Below are 23,939 nucleotides of genomic sequence, written 5' to 3' on the forward strand. Positions count from 1 at the left end.
AGGTCTCTAAATAAGAAAACAGCCAGACAAAGTAGAAGTAGAACCAGTAATGGAGCATTTACAGAATTCTCTATTTAAAAGGTAATTCGGGTTTCCATCTAGTGGTGGTATAAAATTCTGTCCAAGCCATATGAGACAGCATGTGCATAGCCACGTTCCTAACATACTATTGTACTTGTGTATATGTGTGAAACTTAGGGAATCAAAAGCCTTTATTATGTATAAATTAGATACGTAATAGCACATAATTCTCAGGACCTCCAGATTTTTTTAAGCCAGAGCTGCAATGACCAGCAGTCTGTTATTTTGTGCATTCAGATATCCAAATACCCTTTAAATGTACATTTATCTTACTTGCTGTGAATTAGGCTGATTCCTCCTTTTCATTATTCCATGACAGCCATTTCAAAAAGTTTAACTTGACACAGGTTACTGAAAGCAAATGCATGTCTTAAAAAGTTTTCTTCAAGTTGTATGTGTACAGGTATGGGTTGTTAGATGTCTTGTTTTCTCTTATATGTAAACAAAACAGAAAAAGAAGGAAACAGGAACAGATGGGTATTCTGATTCTTTTGCCCCAGTGTTATAGCCCTATTTTTTGTATTTAAAAAATTTTGCAGTAGAATTTAGAAAACCTACCAGATTAGGTTTTCAGATGAAGATTAGCAGTGATTGAAAGACGGGCCAAGCAGTGTGATGCTGCAGGGATGTTTATTGACAGAAGGCACAGATATTTATATTGTTTTAGCTTCTGCATAAAAATTTCCAATTTTTCAGTCTACGTGCGATTTAGTATGTAGCAGGTCATAATGTATATTTTTTCTTTTGCAAACTACTTATCACAGCAGGCTGTTCTGTTCTTTGGGAGGGGGACACAGTTTCTGCTGGTCCTTCTTTATGTATCTTTCTCAGTTTCTGCTGTTCTTTCTCACAGCTTTTTCTCACAGCTCTTACTGTACAATCTTCAGCAACTCAAGAATATTGTTCATGTCCTTTAACTCATTCTGCTCTGCAACACAAGGTATCGAGGTCTGAACTTTGTTGCGTTTTTAGACAATGTAGTGTCTTAAACACTACATGGGTCAAACAAACAGAGTATGAATTTCAGTTGCTAAATTATGAGGATTTCTGCTTGTTTGTATTTTATTTCCTTCTAGCATTTGTTTGGTACTTGTGTGAATATTGTCAGCATGTAGTGTTTTGTAAGCATGGTAGGTTTTTTTACCACCTTGTCAGTGCATTTCCACTATCAACACTGTAAACACTGCCAACTTTCTACAAGTGCTGTCAAGTACCATATTTTGTAATTACTGCAATAATATTATGAGTGCTGTAATTGCATATACTGTATAGATGTGCCTTTCTGTCCTGTGTAGACAGAAAATTCATGTTTTCTGCAAGTTAAAATGGCATCTGGAGCACATCAGAATACTGTTTTTTTTTTTTTTTCTTCTTTCAGCATAATGTGAGGTTGCACAAATAGAGTTATTCTTACTGAAGTATTTTAAAGCCCCAGATTTTTTATATATAGTGCTATACTTAGGATATACTGATGTGTATCCATTGAAGAATGAAAGGGTTTTTTTACACAGTTCACTGATATTAAAGTAATTTAATGGAATATTGTTTTTTGCAAGAAGTTGAACCTCATATTTTTACCTCATAATCTTCTATTTAGTGGCATCTTTATCACCATTCATGTTGCTTTAGGTGTCTTTTATAATACTGAGAGCTTTGGCTGTTTTGAGGTTGAAGCTGACTGTACTTACAACCATGTATCTTCTTAGCAATATTCTGCTTTTTGTGCAGCTCACTCCTGGGAATCAATTGAGCAGAAAATATATTTCTGAAATATATTTTGTTTCTGTGCCTCAAAGCTGCTAATTTCAAACTGTATTTTTGAAGGATATAATTTAAAAAATATATTTAACCATAGTATCTGTTAAAATGCTTCAACTTCTAGCTTTTAAAGGTCATTTCCCGAAGTAATGTATAGTAATGAGGTATTTCTCATGAACAAGTTAGAAGTCCTACTAGAAGTATAGTTACTGAATATTGGATTTTAGGCTTATTGATAGGTGAGGGGGTTGAGTCCTGTTAATGCCTGTTTTTAATTGTTTCAGGGATATTAGTGAGAGACAGAGCAGTCTAAGATGAAAGAGAGCATGATGCACTTTATTCCTCACTGCAGTAACTAGGTAAATCTGTAAAATACCTTCTAAATTGATCTTGTACTCATGTTTCAAGACTAGCTAACAAGGGAGACAAAGTAGATGCATCTTCCATTTCTCTGTGGGAATTACTGAATGGTGTAAACTTGATAAACTAGTTTTATGCAACTTTATAGTATTTTTTCCTTCTTGCTGAACTATTCTATTCAGTAATTTAGAGGAAACAAACATTAGGTCACTTAAATTTTTTTTTCTTTTTTTTTTTTCTTCCTGAACTGGAAGAAATGTGGTGGAAGGGTTTAAGTCCCCAGCACCATTGCTTCTTTGGAGATGTCATGGCTGAAGGTGTTGGGTGGTTTTGGAAGTATTGATATTTGCATGGAATAAGCCAGAGAAACTGGTTTATTTTTTTTTTGTGGGCCATCAAATACCATTTATTTATAATCAGTTTCTTGCTTCTTATGATTGCATAGTGAAAGCATGTGGTCTTTGTAGTAGAATCTGGATTATAATAGGCAGTCTGTATTGAGGTTCATATTACATTTGCAATCCTTGAGACATCATCACCTTCTGACTGAAGTCTGTAATGCCCTTATATGTAGTCTCATGGCTGGTTTTTGACCTGATGAAGGCAAAGTGTTGTTCATAAGCTTGCAGTTTTTAAAATATACACATGATGGCAGCAAATACTTAGCTAGAGAAGGCTTTTTCCTATGCTAGAAAAAAGAGGCTGCTGAATTTCCTAATACAAACTAGAATTCCTACAGATTCAATTATTGTTAATTTATTTATTGAAATATATATTGAGAATTGTTAACTTACGGCTGCAAATTTTGAGAAGGCTTTTCAATTAGAAAACTTTACTGGGCTTTCCACCTGGTTTAGTCATAATATTGTCATAATGTGCTTTCTAGTTTGGATTTGCATTGGTAAACAACACTCTTAGGCACAGGGTGTGACTCTTGTGGATAGTGCTGGGCAGGGCCAGCAGTTGGACTTGTCCTTGTGGGTCCCTTCCAACTTGGCATATTCTTTGATTATAAAATTCAGATCAGCCGTGATAGTCCCCAGGAGAGTATGCCCAGAGCAGATAGAGCCTCAGTATGTAGATACAAAACTCTTTTAAAATTTATTTTATTTTTTTATTTTTATAATGGATCTATTGAGTTTTAAAGCGATTGTATTTTTGGAAGTGTACAGTAATAGCCCAAAGGCAAATGTTTTTTTCACCAAATAAAAAGTTTTATTGTTACTAATGTCACATTTTAGATGCTGTTACAAAGTATGTTGGTATTGCATAGTACTGTTTAGAGTAGGAAGTTTTCTTTAAAAATGAAAATATAGTATAAAATACTATTTATTCCTGCTTTTATTCCTGGATGCCAGTGAAACATTTAAACTGGATCTCTTTATCTTTTTTTCTGCCCCTTTCAAAATGAATATGGCATGTGTCAGTCGTCCACTATGAGATTTTAAGCCAAAAAGTTATGGGTTGCCACAGTTCCAATAGTAAAACCTTATGGAAGGTGTAGGTCAGCTTTTGGCTGTGGTTCAAGCAAGCTGCTCTAAAATTAAGGATATTTTGGTTCATGTTCAATTAATTTTTCTGTGTATGTACTTTATTTGCAGTAGTTTAAACTTGATTTTATGCTTAGAATTAATTTTAAGGTGTTCTGCAAATCATGATATTTGAACTTTTAAATTCAGTTTATTGTTCACAGTGAAGTACCCTGGTGAGCTATTTAATATCCATTACAGTGAATCAGTTTAAGAATTTATTTAAGAGATCCATGATGTAAAGGGTTTTAATTAAATAGCAAACATGTCTTTTGTTCTTCAGTTCAGCTGCTGATTGAGAGGTGAAAAGAAATCTCATTGGTAGCACTAGCAATGTTGTTGTGGTTCATGGGCAGTTCAGTACCATCAGTGTAACTGAAAGGTGTTACACTTCTGAGAAAAATACCATCATCCTATCAATCCAGAAGGAAGTGAGAGTTGTTTTGTGAATAATGTCAACTCTGATTTATCTTTTAAAAAATTTTATTATTTGTTTTACTGGTGAATCTGATTTTTCTAGAGTCCTTGTCTGCCAGCAGATGCCACTCCTCAGCAACAGAGTGTTTCCCAGACTTCACCAAATAGAAAAAAATAATTGTGGTAGACCCTTGTTTTAAGATATAAAACAATTAAATAGTTATATTGCTATAAATATGCTATAAACAATTAAATATTTATATTTTACAATGGAGCTGTTTAAGGGTTTATTTCCTGTTGATGCATTAAACCCCAAGGCTGCAAAAATGGCAGTATGTGGGGTAAGATGCCTTTGTTCTTCAAAGTATTTTAGTTGAACAGAGGATGACCCAGAAATCCTTTAGGACTCAGGGAGCTTCATTACAGAAAGTGTAAAGGTGTCTGTGTTGGAATTACTGAAAAGATGTAATGAGAAAGACTTGGAAGCTGAAGTATCCATGGCTTGCAATAGGCCAAGTCCTTGTAAAACCTTTAAGCATATGGAAAAACAGATGGCCCAGTTTTAAGTGTAAGAAGGAACTAAGAAGCTGTGCAGTGAAAATAGAAAATGAGATCCTGGTAAGAATATTCGGTTTGTCATTTCTAGATTTTGAAAGACATTGTCCTGTGATTATGTGTCCTAGGACATGAATAATGACATACTGCTATCTCTAAACTTCAACAGCTGGTTGAAGTCAGCAAGGCCTGTCTTGGCCTCTGTAGACATCTGCAGTAGAAGGCTACTTTGATAATTGGTAAATATGGTTGGACCACCAGACCCTGGATTGAGGTGATGGGCATCACCTTTCTAGCCTTGACCCCTTCCATCTGTCTGCCCGTAATGGAAATACTCCTGATATAACTGACAAATTTTGGCTTTTCACACAGAATCACTTGTGTGTGTTGTTTCATTCCAAAAGGTTTTGATTTATATTCCTGGTGAGAGAAGATACATTATACATACATACATACATACATACATACACATATATATATATATATGTAAAATGCCTCCTCAACTTGAAAAATAATGCAGACTACTTTCTTGTGGCTGGTGGGAAACCTCTGAAGATCTGGGGATGCCATTTGAGCCCTGGAGAAGAAACTGTGAAAAAAGCCATCAGTGGCAGTTTTATTGCACTCTCACATGTTTCCTGGCAAAGTTCTCCCTTAACTTCTAGTTTGTGTTCTGTAGTTTGGGTTTCATCAGCTCTTCCTTGGAAATTGTGTATTCTGCATTTTGTTTTATTCCCATCATTTTCAGGAAAAAGTGTTTCTGACTTCATTTGACATTGCAACAAATGTGCTTCTCCTAAGGATGTTTTCTGGAGAAATTATTAATATCAGTTATCCAGTGTTAACAGACTTAAGTGTTTCCCAGACTTAATTTTCTAGATGTTAACTATTTACAACCTTTTGGAATTTTTTTTTTTCTGTATTCATATATCTACAACTGTGCAGTATACATGTATGGTGTATTTCAGGGGTTTGGCACCATCTACTTCATTGAGTGTTTAATGGCTTTGACAGGGTGATTTCAGTGAGTTCTTCTGAAACTGCAAGTGTGCTGGACAGTCTCCTCAGTGGATAGTAGCTGTGGGTGAAGTTGAAGTTCCTTTCAGTTCTTTTACTGAAGTATGAAGGTAAAGCCATTCATGTATCAGAGTGTTTGGTTGAGAGAAATAGTTGGAATTTTGCAGTTAAGAGAACATAAACATTTCCAATTTGCATGCAAGAGAACCTTTCTATTAATTCTACTTGACAACATTCCAAATGTTGTACTCTGCCATGCAGAGCCTTTGGAGCCTTCCTGCTGATGGGGTTTTGGAAGAAGTTATCCCAGTACAAAAACTACACAGCACAGAGGACAAGACAAAAGCAAACAGTGTATGAAATAAGCTTTTGGCTTGCGAATAGAAATACCTCTCTGGCAGAGTGTGCTGGGGACTGTTTATTTGGCCACAGTGTTGAAGAGCTAAAGGTGGGTCTGTACTGCTGAGCTGATGTGCGTGGGCTGCTTTGCACCTGGCAGTGGAACAGCCCATTTCCAAGCTGTTGCGCTTTTAACGCCCCAAAGCAGGGTGGCCATATCCAATCAGCCTGCTGGGAGCAGTCTGTGATCTGTGCCAGCTCACTGGCTGAACCTGGGAGTTGTTTCACATAAAGATGGTTATCCTTGATCAAAACCTGTGCCAGGGACTGTGGCACCAAGCTCCCAGGGTGGGTGGTTGAGTTCTGGTACCTTCTCAAAGCATTCCCTGGCACTGCTATAAGTTGTTACTGCAGACTGAGCACTGACTCCTCTGCTGTCAAGTGCAGGTGCTGCTTTTGTTCTGAATTCTCTCTGTCACACATCAGCAGATTCTCAATAGCTGTTGGATTTATCTACCTTTCTCCAAATCTCCAAATCAAGGGTTTGGTTTTTATATCTGAAATCCATGTGGAGTTGAGCTGTCTAAGAAACAAGCTCTGAGCTCTCTGGTGCTGTTCTGCGTCTGGTCTGGTGAAACAAGGGGGGACTCTCTAGGCCATAATGAAATTGTATGTCAAAGCTGGGCACTGTGTCTGCACAGTAGCATTTGTGAATGTTCAGCTCTGGTGGAAAGTATGTTCCTGGAAGGAAAAGAAAGTAAAAAAAAAAACCACCTTTGCTGTCTTTCTAACCAGGAGGGATTGCCAGACATGTGTCTCATTATTCTGCATCCTAGATCTGTAATATTCAGTACCAATCAAATATTATTTGAATACTAACATTTTAAGAAAATTTCGTTTCTGATTCAATTCAAAGAGAGCGTTCACTGCTATTTAAGAGGCCTCTGGAGAACATAGTCCAGCTGCTGTTCATGGTTGTGCTTTGTGTTGATAAGACAAGTAAGCACACACTTTTTCATCTTTCCCTTCTACTGGCCTGCTTCTGAAATGTCATGGACCAGATTTACACTCTCATGGGCCACAAAGATGAGACTGAGTTTGGGAAGATTGTTTGGTGTGGTGCCTTTGAGAGAGTGTTACATGGGTGAAGGAAAACCTGCATGAAGAAGCCTTTTAAACTTGTTTGGGTGATGATGGGTATAGAGGAGCTGCTGAGTTCCCTGGAAAAACTAGAGGTACTATCATCTTACACAATACCTCAAGGGCAAGTAGGCAGGAAAGAAACCTTTGCGTAATGCCAATTTGTATATTAGAGCGTTTCTATTTCTGCTTTGTTGTCACTGAGCCTCATTTGGTGAACTGTTAAGATGTACTGCTTCTAAATTTTGATCAGATTTTTTTGGAGTGCTGTTGTGTAGTGTGTATTGTGTTTCCAGTAGAAAGGAGGTTTTGTTCTTTTTTTTACTTGCATATTGTAGAAGTAAAGCTTCAGTGACTTCAGTATAGTGAAGAAAATTATAAAAATTATAAATATAGTGAAGAAAATTAAAATTATAAATTATAAAGTTTCTTTTCTCAAAAATTGATGTTAATAAAGTTTTGTGTTGGTTATGAAAGAGTAGGTTGGAAACTAGCTTTTGTGTGTATTAGTAAAAGCTTATATACTAAAAGAGTTTGAATAAATCAGCTGATTATTGAATAATGTCAGTATTATATTACTGATCTTTTAAGTGTGTGAACTTGTCTGTCTTAGTGAACTTTGTAGTTGATTTAGTTATTTTGAAACAATTGCCTTGGGGGAAGAAGAGAACTGTTTGATATAGTATGATATCTTCAGTACTGAAACATTTGAAAAAAATCTGAAATCTGATAGTCCTCAAAACATAATGTCAGATCTTAACAATAACCTGAGATTTGCAATTTAAATATTTTTATCTTGGGAGTAGTGATTAAAATATAACTTAGACTAATCTTGGGTTTTTAATGAATGGAGTAATAAAGCAGAGGTAGCCTGGAAGGGCCATTTTAGATCAGGTTGATTGTGACTTCATCCAGTCCTTTACACAAACCCTTTTGGGTATTGCTTGTAGAGGATGTGCAGAAAAGATTTGACTTAAAGTATAATTTTCAAATGTTAGCTGAGAAGGCTCCCAAAATTTATGTTCTAGCAAAACTAACTGCAATTCTAAAAGTCAATTGTAACCTAAGTTGTAGTCACAGCTGAATGGTACTGAAGTGCTGACTCAGCACTCTGAAGGTACATCATCACTTACACACATTGGTATCCTTTGTGGCACTTTAATTGCTTGGTTTCAGTCCGAGATTAATATAATCTGAAGCATTTAAAATCATACTGTGTTGAGTTTTGCCTATTAGTTAAGTTTTTATAGAAATGCACCTATGTAGGTGTGATGTTAGCAGTGTGTTTATGCTTCCACAATATGTTTAGTATGCTTTAGTTTATCTGTTTTTATACAGAGACACAAGTCAGCCATATAAATTGCATATGTTGTTGAAATGAGGATTAATGTGCTATACAGTGTGGAATGTAACTGTCATGGAGCAACTTTCATGGTAATTAGCAAGAGCTTGGAAACCTGTATTATACTGCTGTGAATGCTGTCTACATCATTATTAATTTTTATTGTATTGTTTTTGATTGATTGTTTGTGTACTTATTTGCACAAATACACACTTTTAATGCATGGTAACAAGTATAAGAATAAATGAAATGTATGAGTTTGTGCATTTTTTTTTTTAATTAATGCTATGGTATCTAAAAGACTTAGTTCCAGTCTTTCATGGCATTAGATTGATATCTGACAGTTTCACTTGAATTTATTTAGTAGTCTAACAGAAAGGATGCAGTAATGTGCAGTGGATTTAATTGTAAATTTGAAATTCACTTTGAATTTGTTTTATTTGGCTTTGTCTTTTTTTTTTCTTCATCTTCAGATGTTCAATTCTATTGTGTGAGATGAAATTCTTATGACCCCTTGTGCTATCCCATTTGTTGATTAAAACTTATGGTACAGAGATGCACTGAGTACTTACCAAGTTACCTGCCAAAGGTTTCTTTTTTCCTGAGTACTGGAATTTTTTTGTTTTCATTTGTGATTAGGTAGCTTGTAGGAGCATTGTTGAGGGAAGATAGATTCTGAAAAACATTTCAAATAGGTATGATAATTTTGACAGCAGCTGTAGCAGAACTTTGCCAGGGAAATTCTCTACCTACCTGATGAAATAAAGCATTAGCAAGCTGGGTTCTGTAAAGCAAGATGTTTTGCAAAGTTGTTATTTGTAAATTCACTGCTGTAGTGGATATAGCGAAGAGTTCAGTAAAAATTAGGAAATCTGCTTTATTTGTCTCGTAAATATAGTACAATATAAACGGTCTCATCACTTTTTCCCAATGCTGTACAGTCTTGTTTCAGTGTTTTCCTCTATTGAAGCATTAAAAATTCATTTTAAAACGTTCTGCTTTGACACAGAGATGTTACATTTTGTTCCAGTTTTCTAGGGTAGCGGTCACTAGTCAAGGCTAGTCCTTCACTACCGCAGCTTGTGGACTTCAGGCTGACTTTACTGTAGTGCTCATGCCTGTGGGTCAGGGGTCCATGGGGAGCTTTCAGTGTCTAGCCCGCAGGGATATTTCCCAAGCAGCCCACAAGTGGCTTTTGGAAGAAGTGTTTATTCCAGTTTTCCAGACCTGTGTGTTCTATGATAGAAACTGTGCACATGCTGGGATGGCAGAGGAGCCCTTGCAATCCGATGCCTTCCTGTGCATGGCCAGTGCTCAGAGCTGTGACCTGCAGCAAATGTGTGCTGTGCTCCTCTGCTGCGTCTCATCATACAGGTGAGGGGGAGGGCTTTCCCCTACATCACTAAACAGATGTAGTGGGACTGGTCTAGGCTCCCCTCTCAACTGGTGCCTTCACAAATCACTTTTTTTCAAAGGCACATAAAACATTGCGCAGGACAGCGAATTATGCTAATATTCATCCCCTCCTTTAAGACTGAAATAAACCCCTGCTTACAAAGAACCCATGAATTACCATTCAGTGTGATCTTTGAGGTTCTGCTCTGCTTGTGGGCAGATGTACACAAGACTTTCCATATTTGTATTGGCTAGCAAGAAAAATCCATTAAGATGTATAAACAACTCAAAAATAATTCAAGTTTTTATTGCTTAAATAGCATTGCATCATCTTAAATAAGTCCAGAGTAATTTTAAAGCCATGCAAATATAAGCTGAGATAATTCCTTAGTGTTGAAAAGTCCTGAAACACAAATGAAACTTCTCGGATAGCTTTAGTATTCTCTCACTGGTAGGAACCATATTTATTGCATCATCAGTGGATGGCAGGACTTTTCTAAACTTATAATAAGTTAATTTAAAACTCTTCCTGATCATATACTGTAGGAAAAGAACTTGGTTCTTAATCCAGTGTAAGCAAACAGTGCAGTAGTTTGACATTGATGCTAATGATCGAAGTATCACTGTGTTAGTGTACAGAGGGCAGCTGAGCAGATATGAGTGCACCATACCAAAATAATTAAATGGTACCACTTAGAGCAGAGGTAGTTTATCATGGGAGTTTTGGACATACAAGTACAACTAGTATGTGACACTTCCCATTCAGGCTATCTGCCACAGGCAGGCTTCTTCTGCTCCAAATGTTAATGCTTTCTTTACTTCTAAGTGAAAACTGTGGCACTTGGCTGTGGAAGCACCTGTGAGGGTGCCAGAGCACAGAACTGAGCTCTCCTGACCAATCCTAATGTGGTGCATCCCTATTTCTGAAAGGTTGCCCTGACATTTTCATGGCTCTGGTATTTTCACATGCAATTAAAGTATTGAGGTAAATTAACTTCTATGCTAGTTCACCACATACCTGTTTGCTTGGGATCAGACAGCCTGTTTTTGCACAGAGAAAAAGGAGAGGTTCTAGGTGGGTGAGAATTTTTAGGAATATGTAGGCAGTCTGGATTTTTGTTGTAAAATCTTAGAGCTTTATTAACTGAATGTTCACTTAAAAGTGAAGTACATAGCTCTAAGCTATTTGACGTATTTGATTTCCATCCCTTTATTTTTCCCTTATCCTGTTTTCCCTGTCATTTGCTAATTGAAAGCAAGCCCCCTTTAATAGCTGGAAAACCTCTGGCAATAGGAGGAAAAAAGAAAAAAAATAGAACAAGATATAGGTGAGATGCTTTTGAAGTATTTGTTGTATAGAGATTACAGGAGAATGTGTTGAGACTTGAGTTTGATATGTATTTGATCTCCTCAAGAACAGTACAGAATATTTGATGGATTTTTTTCAGAAGTACTTTCAGATTAACTGTCTCTACAGTACATTACTGAATTTTGAAACTTGTTTACCAGATGATTGAATTTTCCTTTTTCATTTTCTGCTTAACCCCTCCAGTCTTCTTTGATGGTGTGGCCGTCACTCACTGTATTGTGACAGACACTATAAAAATCCTCTTAAATGTCAGAGCTGTTGGATAAATGGATAGTGACTTGCAGATGATTACAGAAGGTTTTTGGTTTCTCAGATTGGAGGGTTCTCATGTAGTCAATAAAGATTCATGCTCCCTCTTAGCAGCTCTTGACCGTACTGATGACACATTTGTTTCCTTCATTTAACTTCTGTGGCTAGTTCTGGAGTAATTCAGAAATTCTATAAGAATCTGCAAGTTAAAAACCCTTGGTAAGATACATAAATTTGTAAGCTTTAGAGTTTTTTACCCTAAGAAACTCCTGAAAAAATAAGCCCAGGTTTAGAATGGGAACATTTAATTTCTCTGGGCATCTTTGTCTGCACTTACAGAGGACTCTGGCTACGTGTGTTAAGGAACTTTATGTTGTAATTTTGAGATCAATAAAACTAAAGATGAAGGAAATGCTGTGATTTATTCTACTGCTTGGAGGATATGGAAGACTTTTTAAACAATGTCTGTTATTAATTTCATTTGACAGACGTAGGTGTATGTGTATACAAAGCATTTGTCTGGTCTAAAACTTGAATGCCATTTAACATATTTTGCTGCAGCAATAAGAACTTAAAAAATTTGCACTGGGTCTAGCACCGAGTGTAATAAGTTAACCTTTTTTGCCTTTTATTAAGTACTGTGAAGTAGATGTTAATTGCAGTAAGAAGCTTTCTTTCCATAGAGTGAATTTACAGTTATAACCCAGTATGTTGTCTGTTGTCATAAGGAAGATGTCAGTTACATCTTTTGTATTTCTTTTCATAGAGATGTCCTATTGCTGCTATTTAAAAGCAAGAAGGAGTGAATTGCAACCAAATGATTGTGGCCAAATACACTAATTTATTTTTACAGAGTAGGATCTTCAGAAATTCCAGACTAAATGTCATACCTAGATAAGTAACGCCCTTAGAAGAATTCACCTGTGTTTCCCCTTGGCAGTATGTTTTTCATTTTTTAAATCATGAGTCTGCCTGTGTGTAGGCTTTCTTTTATTGATGACCAGTCTCCTAAGTAGTGCTCTGTGAAGATCACACCTCAAAATGTTTGTGTCTTGTTGAAGAAGCTGGTAGATAAACTTCCATGACTCCTTGTTTGTCTGTTTTAAATGCCTCCACAAGCACTGAGGTAGGGCTTCTCTCTGTCTCCTGTTACTGGAGGGACCATGGTAATACTGGCCAAAGAAATCAGCCTCTGATTCAGTGTTTTCTGACACCAAATTTGCTTTGCTAAATTAGTATGTCACATATTGTATTGGAACAGGTAACATTGACTATGTTCATTTAAAACCAGGGAAGTTTCTGTCTGTTTGTCCCAAGGGGTGAATCTGACTTCTACACTGATGACCTTCTTGTATGTTTTTAAAATATTGCCCATGACTTTTTACTTAATTCATTCAAGCACATATTTCTTCCACAGATACATTAAAGTAAAAAATTCAGTGCACCCTCAGCAGAAGGGTTATTTGTGGTGCCATGGAAATCAATACAAGATGCCTATTAGTGGATTAATTTTTTGTTTATAGTTGAGGTTTTTTTTATTGCTGTATTAGTTAAATGTTTTGTTTCTATTGAGCACATAGAAATGCATGCAATGGAAAAATAAGAATACCAGATTTCTTTTGGATATATATATACACACTTTAAATGAATCATTAGATATAAATTGAGTAGAACAACATGCATGGAAGTCTTTGAAATGTTATCATCTATGATATATAATCTTTTTCATGTTCTTAGTATCTAGTGGTCTGGCAACTAATGTGGTTGTCTTGGAAACAGGCTTTATTTTCCTTTTGTGAATATTTAGATGTGAAATCATCATCTTCCTTGAAAATCTATAAGTAACACTTCTGAAAGAAATAACTGCAGATTTAAGATACTTGTCCTCTATTTAAAGAATTCATACAGAAGTCTGTAAGTGATGTTTGCATTGTGAGCTTTAATTATAGTTGTGTGCTTATGTTGATAAAACAGTCTTTAGTGTTGTTTTTTTTTTTTATGCCTGTACTTAGTGTTGATATTTGTCTGGGAATTATCTGCAGTGAAACACTTTGCCAAGATTTCCTAGCTTAATGCTTAAATAGAAACACTACAGTGTAACTGATGCATTAGAAATGAAATTCCTAAAACCAAACTGATACTATGACTCCCAGTCTTTTCACTTGCCTTGTTTTAAATTAACAGCATGCGATAAATCCTTGGGTATTCTGTGAAATTATAGCATAATTTGCCAGATAAAATATTGCTTTTTTATTAACCAGAGAGCTGCCTGGCTATGCATGACATAAAATGTCAAAGTAAAATAGAAACTGAGTTAAGAAATGACCATCTTTCAAATTGTTGGGGTTTTATTAGGATTTGTATGAAAATATGAAATAATGTTCTTGAAATTTAATTTTTCTGGTCTGTAACTTATTTGTCCTTATTTGTCAGCAGTCTGATAGTTTGGTATTAGTAACACTGTATTTTCATCCTGATTTTTACAGATGATGGTCCAGATGGAATAATTATTCATATTTTGTTCTTGTTAAGTTTAGTAAGTTTTCTAATGGTGGTTTTAATATATTTCTTTTCCAAGTATTTTTGTCTCCAATACCAATTTAAAATGCTTTCAAATACAGATATGTACATCAGAGAAGAATGTTTTTTTAAGCCTCTCATAAAATAACTGCTTTTTTCAGTGAATCTCACACTTCGAATGATACAACCTGTCCAAGGGTAGAGAACCATGGCAAGATCTTGTTTAGCCATTGGAACCCAACCGTGTGCCCACTTCTTTCGTTCTACCTCCCATCTCTTCCTCCTGCTTCATTTCTTGTGCTGTACCCACATTTCAGTTCTTTTTCTAGAACTTAATTGACCATTTATTTTTGCTTAAATGTTCAGGTGTGTTCCAAATTTTTTAACTTCCTTATTCCCTAGAATAAGATCAGGCTTTCTGTGTAAGGCCTGAGATGAAACTTATTGACCTAAGTGGAGAGAATCTTAAAGACTTAAAGACTATGGTTGTTACCAGGTGATGCAAAAAGCTTTTAGTGACCTGTATTTTGGCCCCAATGTACAATAGTGGTGTAAGTATGCTGCGCCCAGAAAGAAATAAATAATCGCAGCTTGTTTTTCCACAAATGGTGCTATGTTCCATTTTGGATGCAATAGCATTTATATATGTTTACTTTGATGGCCAGGCCATAAATTTCCCACTTTCACCTCAAATTATGATCTCATAAATCTTACATTAAAAAAAGACATTAGAATAACATGTTATTTAAGCTACAAACAAAGCTGATTTAGTCCTTGAGCTTTTTTCATATTCCTCTAAATAAATGTCATTTCTTCAAGTTTAACAATATTAGTTAACTGTGTTCAGAAAAAGCAGTCCATTTTATACCTTCCTGATCAAATAATATTTCTTCATGCTGATTACTAAGTATTACATAATTATATTCCCTGGCTCCATTTTAGCTGAACATTTTTTCATTGTTTGCTCCCAAACTGCAAACAAGCAAGCAACCAACCGAAAAAAAAACCCAACCAAACCCTTTGTGGTAACAATTCTATAAAGTTACAGTATGTGCATCAATGTGTCAGTGTGATCAGTTCCCTGAAATTGGTTGATAGTCACATTCTAGCAACTTCTTGAATATCCTGGGAAAATCTGATATTGTTAAAGTTCTCATGGCTTTTCCTTTCAGATTAACTTTTAGTAAACTTTGATGTTTTCTTGTTCCTGTTCTTTATGATACAGAGATGTTATCCTGGAGAAATGTGTTTTACCTCTGTGCATTGTAAGACATGGTCTTTCATCCCCAGAAATGAAATTATGCATAATTCAAAGTTAGTTCTAAAGATAAAGAGGAAGTACAGTTTTTTTCTTTCATATGTTTCACTTCAGGATGTTGCCAGGTCTGATATCAGCAACATTATGAAAAGATAAAACAAACTTCAGGGGAGCGATTGCAGAGTCATTCAAGGAGAAATGGTATTTTTGTTGCCTTTTGTAATCAAAAAAGTACAAAACAAAATAACTAATGAACATTTTCCTTTTACCATAAGCAAGGAAGATGATTAGATAGTCATCTACAGCCAGAGACACAGAGACATGTAGTAGATTTCTCAGTGATGAGAACCACATCTCTGGAGAACAGTATATCCAGTCATCACAGCATGTTGAAGGCAGAAGTTTCTCTCTCCAATGCCCAGCACAAAGACAGGCTACATCTCTAGCTTCACTTAGGCACCTTCATTTATGTCTTGGCAGTCCCATTGCAAGTGCATGACTTGGTTTGAAATGATTGCTGAAAATCTTTCCATCTAATAATGGACTGAAATACAAAATAGCTCATCCAAGCTGCACTTCACACAACTTGTTTTAGAGCTTCTCATGAATTTCAGTAGCTTGTTGCTATTTCTTTCTTGTATATGCTTGGTGTGTTGTTACACATATGGTGGATGCTGATGGGATTCAAGTGCCAAAAGAAAAAGTGGCTTTTTCACTTTCTGTCAAGACTTACAGTAGGAGCTGGACATCTTTATTCCCTAGAGGTCCTCTGCTGTGCTAGGTACCTCAGAGTGAAAGTCTTGATTCTTCATTCTGTTGCCCTTTTCCCAGCAATTACTGTTTTAATTATTCACATAAGAAACTCTTCTAATGCTGCCATATGTCATTACTTGGTATCATTCAAATACCATTTGATAGGTATTTTCAAAAGCAGGGGGAAGGCTTACTCAGAACTCTTTGTAGTATATTGATTTTTCTTTTTTTACATGTTAATGGTGTGACATTTACAAAACCAAAAGTGATTTGAAATTTAAATTTTGAAATTGATAATACATTGCTCCTGTTAGAGGATGTGGGACTTTATATAGGTGTTTATTCACATCAGTTAATTAATTTGGCAGTAATTGTATTTTATGCAATTTAAAAAATGTTTAGTGCTATTTTTAATGGTCTTACGTAGTGAAATATAGATTGCTATGGGTTAATGTGTATGTGAGTGCATGAAAATGTTCACTGTAGTGTTGTATGAAGAAGATATTCTGGATTTTCATGGGGTATAGCACCCATTTAAAAATCACTTCTGTAATACTGTATATTTTTCTGATTCTCAGTTTAACATCAAAACAGTTTTGCAGTAAAAAATAGAGTAAATAATTTGAAGAATTCTATCTGAATGAATATGAAATAATTAATTCAACTTATCTCTGCACAGTAGTAAGAACAGGGTGCTCCTTGCTGTGCTGTTCATTCACAGCTATTTCTTCATGCTGCCACCCTTAGCAGCATGTGTTTGATTTTGCTCTGAGTAGCATCAGAAACACTTGAAATGCTGCAATTTGAAATTAACTTCCAGGGAGTGATGACAGTGGCTTGTCAGGCCATGCTTTTTTTTTTTTTTTTTTAATGTCACCCTGAATAAAATAAATTTAAAATAAACTGATAGCATTTTTCTAGTGCCTGACTGTGCCCTGTTTAACACATCTCAGAGTAGCATTTTTTGATCTGGCTGCAGTAATGTTTTTTTATCAGTGCTATCATTAATTTGGCTGCAAGTAGAGATAGCCTTTTTGGAATGGATGAATACTTCAGCTTTATACTTCAATTACTTAAAGGAGATAAAACTTTTAGACCTTTTTTAAAGAGAAAATCTGACTAGAAAGTGGTTACTGTGAACAGACATATCTTACTGAGATTTTTGGAGCAGTTGTCTAAAATGCAGCATTGTACATGTTTAGAAGGATGCCAGAGAAAATAAAAATTATGATTGTTGTTCTTTTCAGTGAAAATGAACAAATGGGCTCTTAAGTAATTTAATTTTATGATTAAATTATAAATGTTTATCAGCACTTTGTATTACCATATGAGATAAATGTTTGTCAGTGTGGACTAGATCTGGTAGGAGTCTGTATATCTGGCAGTCAGGGAAGTGGGGCTTTTGGTTGTGTGATTTTTGTTTTTATTTTTCTGTTTAATCCTTTCTCAACTTGGAAAAAAGAAGGCTGATGGTCTTTCTGTAGTGTGTGGTATTTTAAACCTCAAATGTCACTCATCCCCTTGCTCTTTTAATGAATTTGTGCATTCTGTGAATGCCTATGAGTCAGAGAGCAGAGGGGAACTCTATATTTGCTTCAGTTAGTGAATTTAAACAAAAAACCCAAAGGTTATTGATTATAGCAAACACTCACCTTCTGTTTTTTTTGTATAAATAGAAGTTCAAGCATTTTCTCATAGAGGATTTTAAGAGAGCCTGATGCTTGGGTTCAGCATACATGCTGTATAGGCCAGTGATCTGAGGCAGAACCGTGACCTGTGTGTGAGGAGTGCATCAGACCTTTCTGGGGAGGGATCTGCCTCCACACAGGCGATGCAGAGGACTTTGGGGTGTCTCTGTGCTTGCACACACTGATGGCACTGCAGTGACATGGCCAGTCTGCACCTTGGGCTGTTACCTTGGGCCTCCTTTAAGGTGAGGAGGGTGTCTGTGATATGGATGGGCAGCAGGCTGGGTTTGATATGGAATAAATCAGCCATCTTCTGATGGTAAATGGTCAGGAGAGGCGGTTGTAACTTGAACTTGGTTCTGATCCTCTGTGTTTCTGGTTGCAGTCATATAAAAGGGGGAAGGGCTTTTGCCATTCAGCAAGTGGTTTGGGTTTTGCTTGCTTTTCTCATGTAAAAGCCCAGAAAGTTTACAGCTGGTGCAGGCAGAGGATCATTGCAGTAAGAGCTACTTCCAAAGAAACAGCCAACCAACCTAAAAAACCACCAGGGAGGAGATCTCCTGTGTCCTTCTGCCATCCTTGTGTATGTTGAGCCTGGCTCTGTGAGGGTGCAGAATTACTTGTGTTCCATTTTGTGTCTTCTGTCTCTGTTTTTGTGAGCACAGTGTGATCCATAATTGAAATAAGATGCCCTTGAAAAATCTGCTAAGGATTTGTGTCATGATTGACGACAAAGGAGTTTTGTTATATTTGGAAGATGCAGTTAAATATAACGTAAAATGAAAGGCAGAAGTGAAGTAATTTTCCTTGTTTGAGGAAGCTAAACATGAGTTGGTTCCAGTTCTGCTGGTAAGGAAGTTGACACTGGAAAATAGTTAAATTCTGTATTTATTAAGTTCTAATGAAAACTTAGACCTTACATGACCATACTGCTCCTTATTACCTGAAAGGGACTGTGATAATTTTATTTTATGATGAAAGTTATATTATTGAAAGAGCAAATGTTAGCTTCTCCCCTTTTTATTTTTTCATTTTGCTTTTAAACCTGTTACAAAACTTTGGAGTTTAGCACATTAAGTTCATGTGCTGTTAGGAAAATGGCACATTTTCTAGACAGAAACTGAATCTTAAATTACTATGTACCATCAAATCATGCAGTACCTCTCCACAAATCACTAATCACATAGTAATAGTATTTATTTCTGAGGGAACAGTAATGTATTAAACAGTTAAATATCCCAGGCTTTGTTTGTTCCTCATCTGATAACACAGGCAGAAAAAAATGAGATATGCCATATAGTTCATCTAATTTTCAGCACTTCTAAAGGCTGAAGCATATTTTCTTTGATGCATCACTGACTTTTGGTAAAATGAGGTGAGAAAGCTCCATTTTCTGTCAGGAGCCAACCAGAGCCCAGCATGTTTCCACTGTCCAGTATTGAATTTTTGTTCACATTGTAGATCGATGTGAAACTGCAACCACTGAGGCTTTCTGGCATGTACAAAACATTTGTTCAGCTAGAAAATGAGTGGGGGAAAAGAGCCAGCAGTGATGTCCAGATGGGAGCCCACTGTAGTGCTGTGAAGCAGAACACCTGGTGTAAGGAATAGGGCATGTACAGTCCATGACCATGTGTCTGGGTGCAGGGCACCTGTGAGAGTGGGCATTGCATCTTTGTTGAGGACCACCACTTCCGAGATCTGGATTCTGTAATGCTGATGCACTGTGAGATGAGATGCTCTGGTGTTAGATTAAAAACAATTGCAGACTATTTGCCAGTAATTGATTTGATATTTTTGGAAAACAGTCAACAGTTCGTAAAATTTTAACTGTTTCTTATTTGGACTTGAGTTATTTCTAGGTACCAGAGCTCATGTCTGCAGCAATAGCTGCAGGCTGCTTGCAGGTGGTTGTTTATTAGCAGTGGGGAGGACTTTCCTCCTGCTGTGGAACCTGCACTGGTGGCACACTGCATGGAGGGGTTCTTGAGGTTTGTATGTTCAATCAGATCTCTTGATAAGATGTGAAGAATTTTCCATTGCTTCCTTTCAGTATTGTTTCTGAATTATACGCTGTGAATGTTGTTGTTTGGTGTAATGAAAGTAGTGTGGGGTTTGTTTGGTTTTTTGTGTGGGTTTTTTGGTTGTTGTTTTGGTATTTTTTAATGCGGGTTTGTCAGTTTTTCTTGGTGTGGGGTTTGTTTTTTTTTTTTTAAGTAGTCCAGAGTCATTACTGACTGGATTGTTCTGTGCAGAAATGTGAAGATAAAGTAGAATGAGGTGGAATGGTTGGTGTGTAACTGTCAGTGTGTTACTGGTCTGCTGGGTAGCTTCAGAGATCACATTTGTCCATCTGCCTTGATAAGAAATTCTGTAAATTGCAAAGTTGAAGAGTTAACCCATTACAATTGTTTATCGTATTATTACCATGTGATTGTTCAATCATTGGGAAAAAGCCTATTTCCTTTATTTTAAACCCTACAGCAGCTCTACTGTGAGGTAATACCACTGAGGTATAGGTTTACCACAGGAATTAACTGTTTCTGAATGCCTATTTAATTTAAAAGCAGGAGAGGTGATGTTGGGAAGAACCTTGAAGAATCAGAGTCTGTACAAATAAAAATTTACTTTTGTTTGCCTCAGTTTGTTTTAGCTGTCTGTTTTCTTTAAATAGCCATGAATTAAGCTTTGCAACAGGGCTGGTAAGATCCTCCTGACTTCAGTGAGGCTTGACATTGTCCAGTAACAATCTAATGTATTTATGTTAGTAAATTGTGTCATTTTGAAATTTATCACAGGCTTCTGAATATCTCTTTCTTCTTGCCCACTTCTCTGGAATTATTAGACATACAGTTGAAGTAGTGGCTTTAGTTACTTTGCTGGTAATTGGATTAACAATTCAGTAAGCAATGCTGAGGTTTCTTTTAGCTGAAAATGGGGAAGAATGCTTTTCTGGATGTATCAGTTTACGAAGTGTATCCTATTGATATCCTACTATATAGGAAAGATTATTTTAATACATATATTAGATCTGTAATTAAATTTTGTTTTGTTTTCAGTAGTAGTATATGACAGGGCATTAATCTATACATATACGCATTTTAAACTAGCTACATAAAATGACTGTAGATACTAGAAATGCTTGAATAGGTTTTCTTTTTTATAAAAAGTGTAAATTCTTTTAGTCATTTGTTGTCAATTAATAGACTGTTATACGAGATTGTGTAAGAGTATGTTATTACAATATAATGCTAGTAAAAAAAGTTGACCTGAATCTTGCTTTTGTCAGTTTTGTGACCTTTGTATTTCTTTCTCATTCTCATTAGAACTATGCAGCACTGATCCATCAACAAATTAATGAGGACAAACAAAACTTGAGAGAAAAGGCTGTATATGGACTTCAACTCACAGAAGAAAAACTTAATGACTTCCGTGATGAACAGATTGGGCAGCTGAAGGAACTGATGGATGAGGCTACCAAACCTAATAAAAAAATCACCATTTCTAAAGACTCAGAATACAAAACCTAAAAGAGTAAAATTTTTATTTTAATGCACATGGAAGCATTTTGAAACTGCTTTTTCCAGTTGTACTTGAATTTGGTTTCTGTGAGATAATGGACGCTGCTGATGCTATAATTTCTCTGAAATGGATATGTTTGGCTTTCTGTGCAATAATAAATGGAAAAATGGAATAGGAATAATCACAACACTTTTATGTTAATTGCATTTTTTTTCTCTTTTTTTTTTGCCTCCTAATGGATGTTGAAGACTGAAAGAATTTGGGAAAAGTAAATTGACATTTTTAAAATATGGAGTTGTTAGTTTTGGGGTTGTTTTGTAATCTTGGCACCTATAGGGCAGAACATTTTTCTGTTTGTGTATCATCCTCTTCCTTAATGGAAAATATGCTATTAGCATTTATTTTCTGGTGAGGATTCAGTAGGAAAAGGAATGGTACTAGGGTGGGTTTGTTTGCATGGAAAGAAATGAGCAGTATTAGAAGATCATACTGGTGGTGAAATTGGAAGTTTGTTTTCTTCTTGAGCTTTATTGTGAAATGGACTTTAAAATAAAAGATGTAGCTGATTATTAAATTAACCTTGAACCACTCTTATGCAGAAAATTCTGTGGTTTTTTCAAAGCTAAATTCAGATTATTGTTAGTATCTAAAATTTTAAAAAAACTTCTCATGAGTGGGTTGTGTTGTAGTTTGAATTCAAAGGTTCTTTAAAAACTTGGGATCCCATATTATGCAATATTTTGTACAGACCAGAATTTGTAAATGACTCGATCACAGAAATGATCCTGTTGATAATACTGTATGACGAACATTAGTAATTTATTTCTAACAGGTTAAGTCTTCAGTAAGGCAGTGTGTGCTTGTTGTAACACATACTGTTGGAAGTAAAAAAAAAAGAGGGTTTTATCTATTAAGAAAAACAGATAAAACCTTTTGCCTTTCTGTGCAAAAGACAGTTTTAATTTCATCTTCCAAACCTAGTTTTATGTTATTAGTTTTGTTATATTTCTGGAGCTTTCTCTGTCTGTTACTCAGAGTATGTTTAAGACAACAAAATTTCTTTGCTCTTGGGGTATAACAGCTTTGACAAGGAAGCACATTTCCATCTGTCTCAGTTTGTAACAACATACTGTTTGCCAAAGCTGTGCTCCAGGATCCTAACGGAGTGGGGAGCAATCTGGGGAGCAGACTCTTTCTTATCCCTGTTCTTTGATGGGATTGTAGGCTGCAGGTTGCTCACTTCTATTAAAAGTTCACTTGCAGGATTGCTGTGTGAGGAACGTGGTGTGGTTGCTTTGCTGCATCTTCCTCTGGCACCCACTGCCTTTTTTGTGTGTGCAGTAGGAACGTGGTGTAGCCTCAGGCACCCAGTTCAAACAGGGTGGAAGGGCAGAGATGACATCCAGGCTGCAGGGCTGTTCACAGGTCCTGATTCTGGTGCTTCAGGGGCATGGTTGAAGACAATGGCAGCTCTTTCCTGGCCTGCTCCATACCTTGGATGCCCCAGCATCAAAGTGGGAAGCAAATGGCGTGTGCACATAGGGAGCTTGAAAACTGTCTCTGATACTGCCGTTCGCACATTCCTAAAGTCTTGTTCTTTTTACAGTTTAAAGGCTGTAAAAATCTAATCCAACTCTGGAGTTTAGGGCGTAAAGATTTATTCTGTTGCACTTCCATCAGATGTAGAGTAATCAGTAATTCCATCACTAAATCTATTTGGTTTTCATACTAAAAGTAGGTTTTGGGTGTTGACAACAGAGTTTGTTTCCAGTCCTTGATTGGTAGTAGACCTGTGCCTGCTTTCCAGTCAATATCCAAGTTACTTCCAATTTATTTCAAATACTGCAATTTAAAGCACCGTTACTTTTAGCAATGGAACTCGTTAGTTCAATGAAACTAGTTAAAATACTTGTTTTGCATCTGTCTACTCACGTGTTCACCTGTATTTTTAGAGGCTAAATTAATTAATAATGAAAAATTGCTATATGGTATGAAAAACTTCAGCTTGTAATGAGACCTAAAGGGAGTTGGAGGTGAGGGCAAACATCTTTACATCCACAACCCCTTGTCTAGTAAATCCAACAATTTTCTTCTTTCATTCCCAACAGTAGTTTGTATTTGGTACAATATTTATGTTCTTGTTTTAAACAACTCTCACAAAAGCCAAAATTCCATTACAGTAATGAAGCATCTTTCAAGATTTTTGGCTTTAAGACAGGCAGTGCTAATAGCAGGGTGTGCCCTGGTCTGAGCAGGGCTTATACGAGTGGTGGGGCCCCACAGAAGCTTCGTGATGCCAACACTGCCATGCATTAATAAAATTCTTTGATTTACAAGTGTGGTTAATGACAGTTAAATTGAGGTAAACAATGAGCTGGAGGATGCTGAATTTTTAAGAAGCTGGAAAAGGCACAAGCTGAAGTCTTATCAACAAGTAAAGAATTCTCAGAAATCTCTATCATTAAAAATGACGAGTTTTGATATGCAAAGTTATGCATCTTAAAAAGAACAAATGAAATGTCCTTCTTTCATGTTTTGTTGTGCCTATGATGTGGGTTTATGCTGTTTTTAACTGACTGCCTGGCAAGAGCTATTAGGACATATTTATTCCTTAAAAGTAAATTAATAATTTAACATCTTGAAGGTA

The 23,939-nt window shown here is 36.1% G+C and overlaps 1 protein-coding gene across 2 annotated transcripts in view; it reads left to right on the top strand.

Annotated features, from left to right (window-relative positions):
• SDHAF3 (succinate dehydrogenase complex assembly factor 3) overlaps positions 1-21,886 on the top strand; it is a 29,380-nt gene extending 7,494 nt beyond the window's left edge. For both annotated transcript variants that reach the window (XM_053983045.1, XM_053983054.1), the window contains exon 2: positions 21,097-21,886. In XM_053983045.1, coding sequence (XP_053839020.1) covers positions 21,097-21,300 — 204 coding nt within the window. In that variant the 3' untranslated portion in view covers positions 21,301-21,886. The remainder of the gene's footprint in view (positions 1-21,096) is intronic.
• The last annotated feature ends 2,053 nt before the right edge of the window (positions 21,887-23,939 follow it).

This window comes from Vidua macroura, chromosome 1 (assembly GCF_024509145.1).
Source record: "Vidua macroura isolate BioBank_ID:100142 chromosome 1, ASM2450914v1, whole genome shotgun sequence".
In the NCBI taxonomy this organism is placed as follows: domain Eukaryota; kingdom Metazoa; phylum Chordata; class Aves; order Passeriformes; family Viduidae; genus Vidua; species Vidua macroura.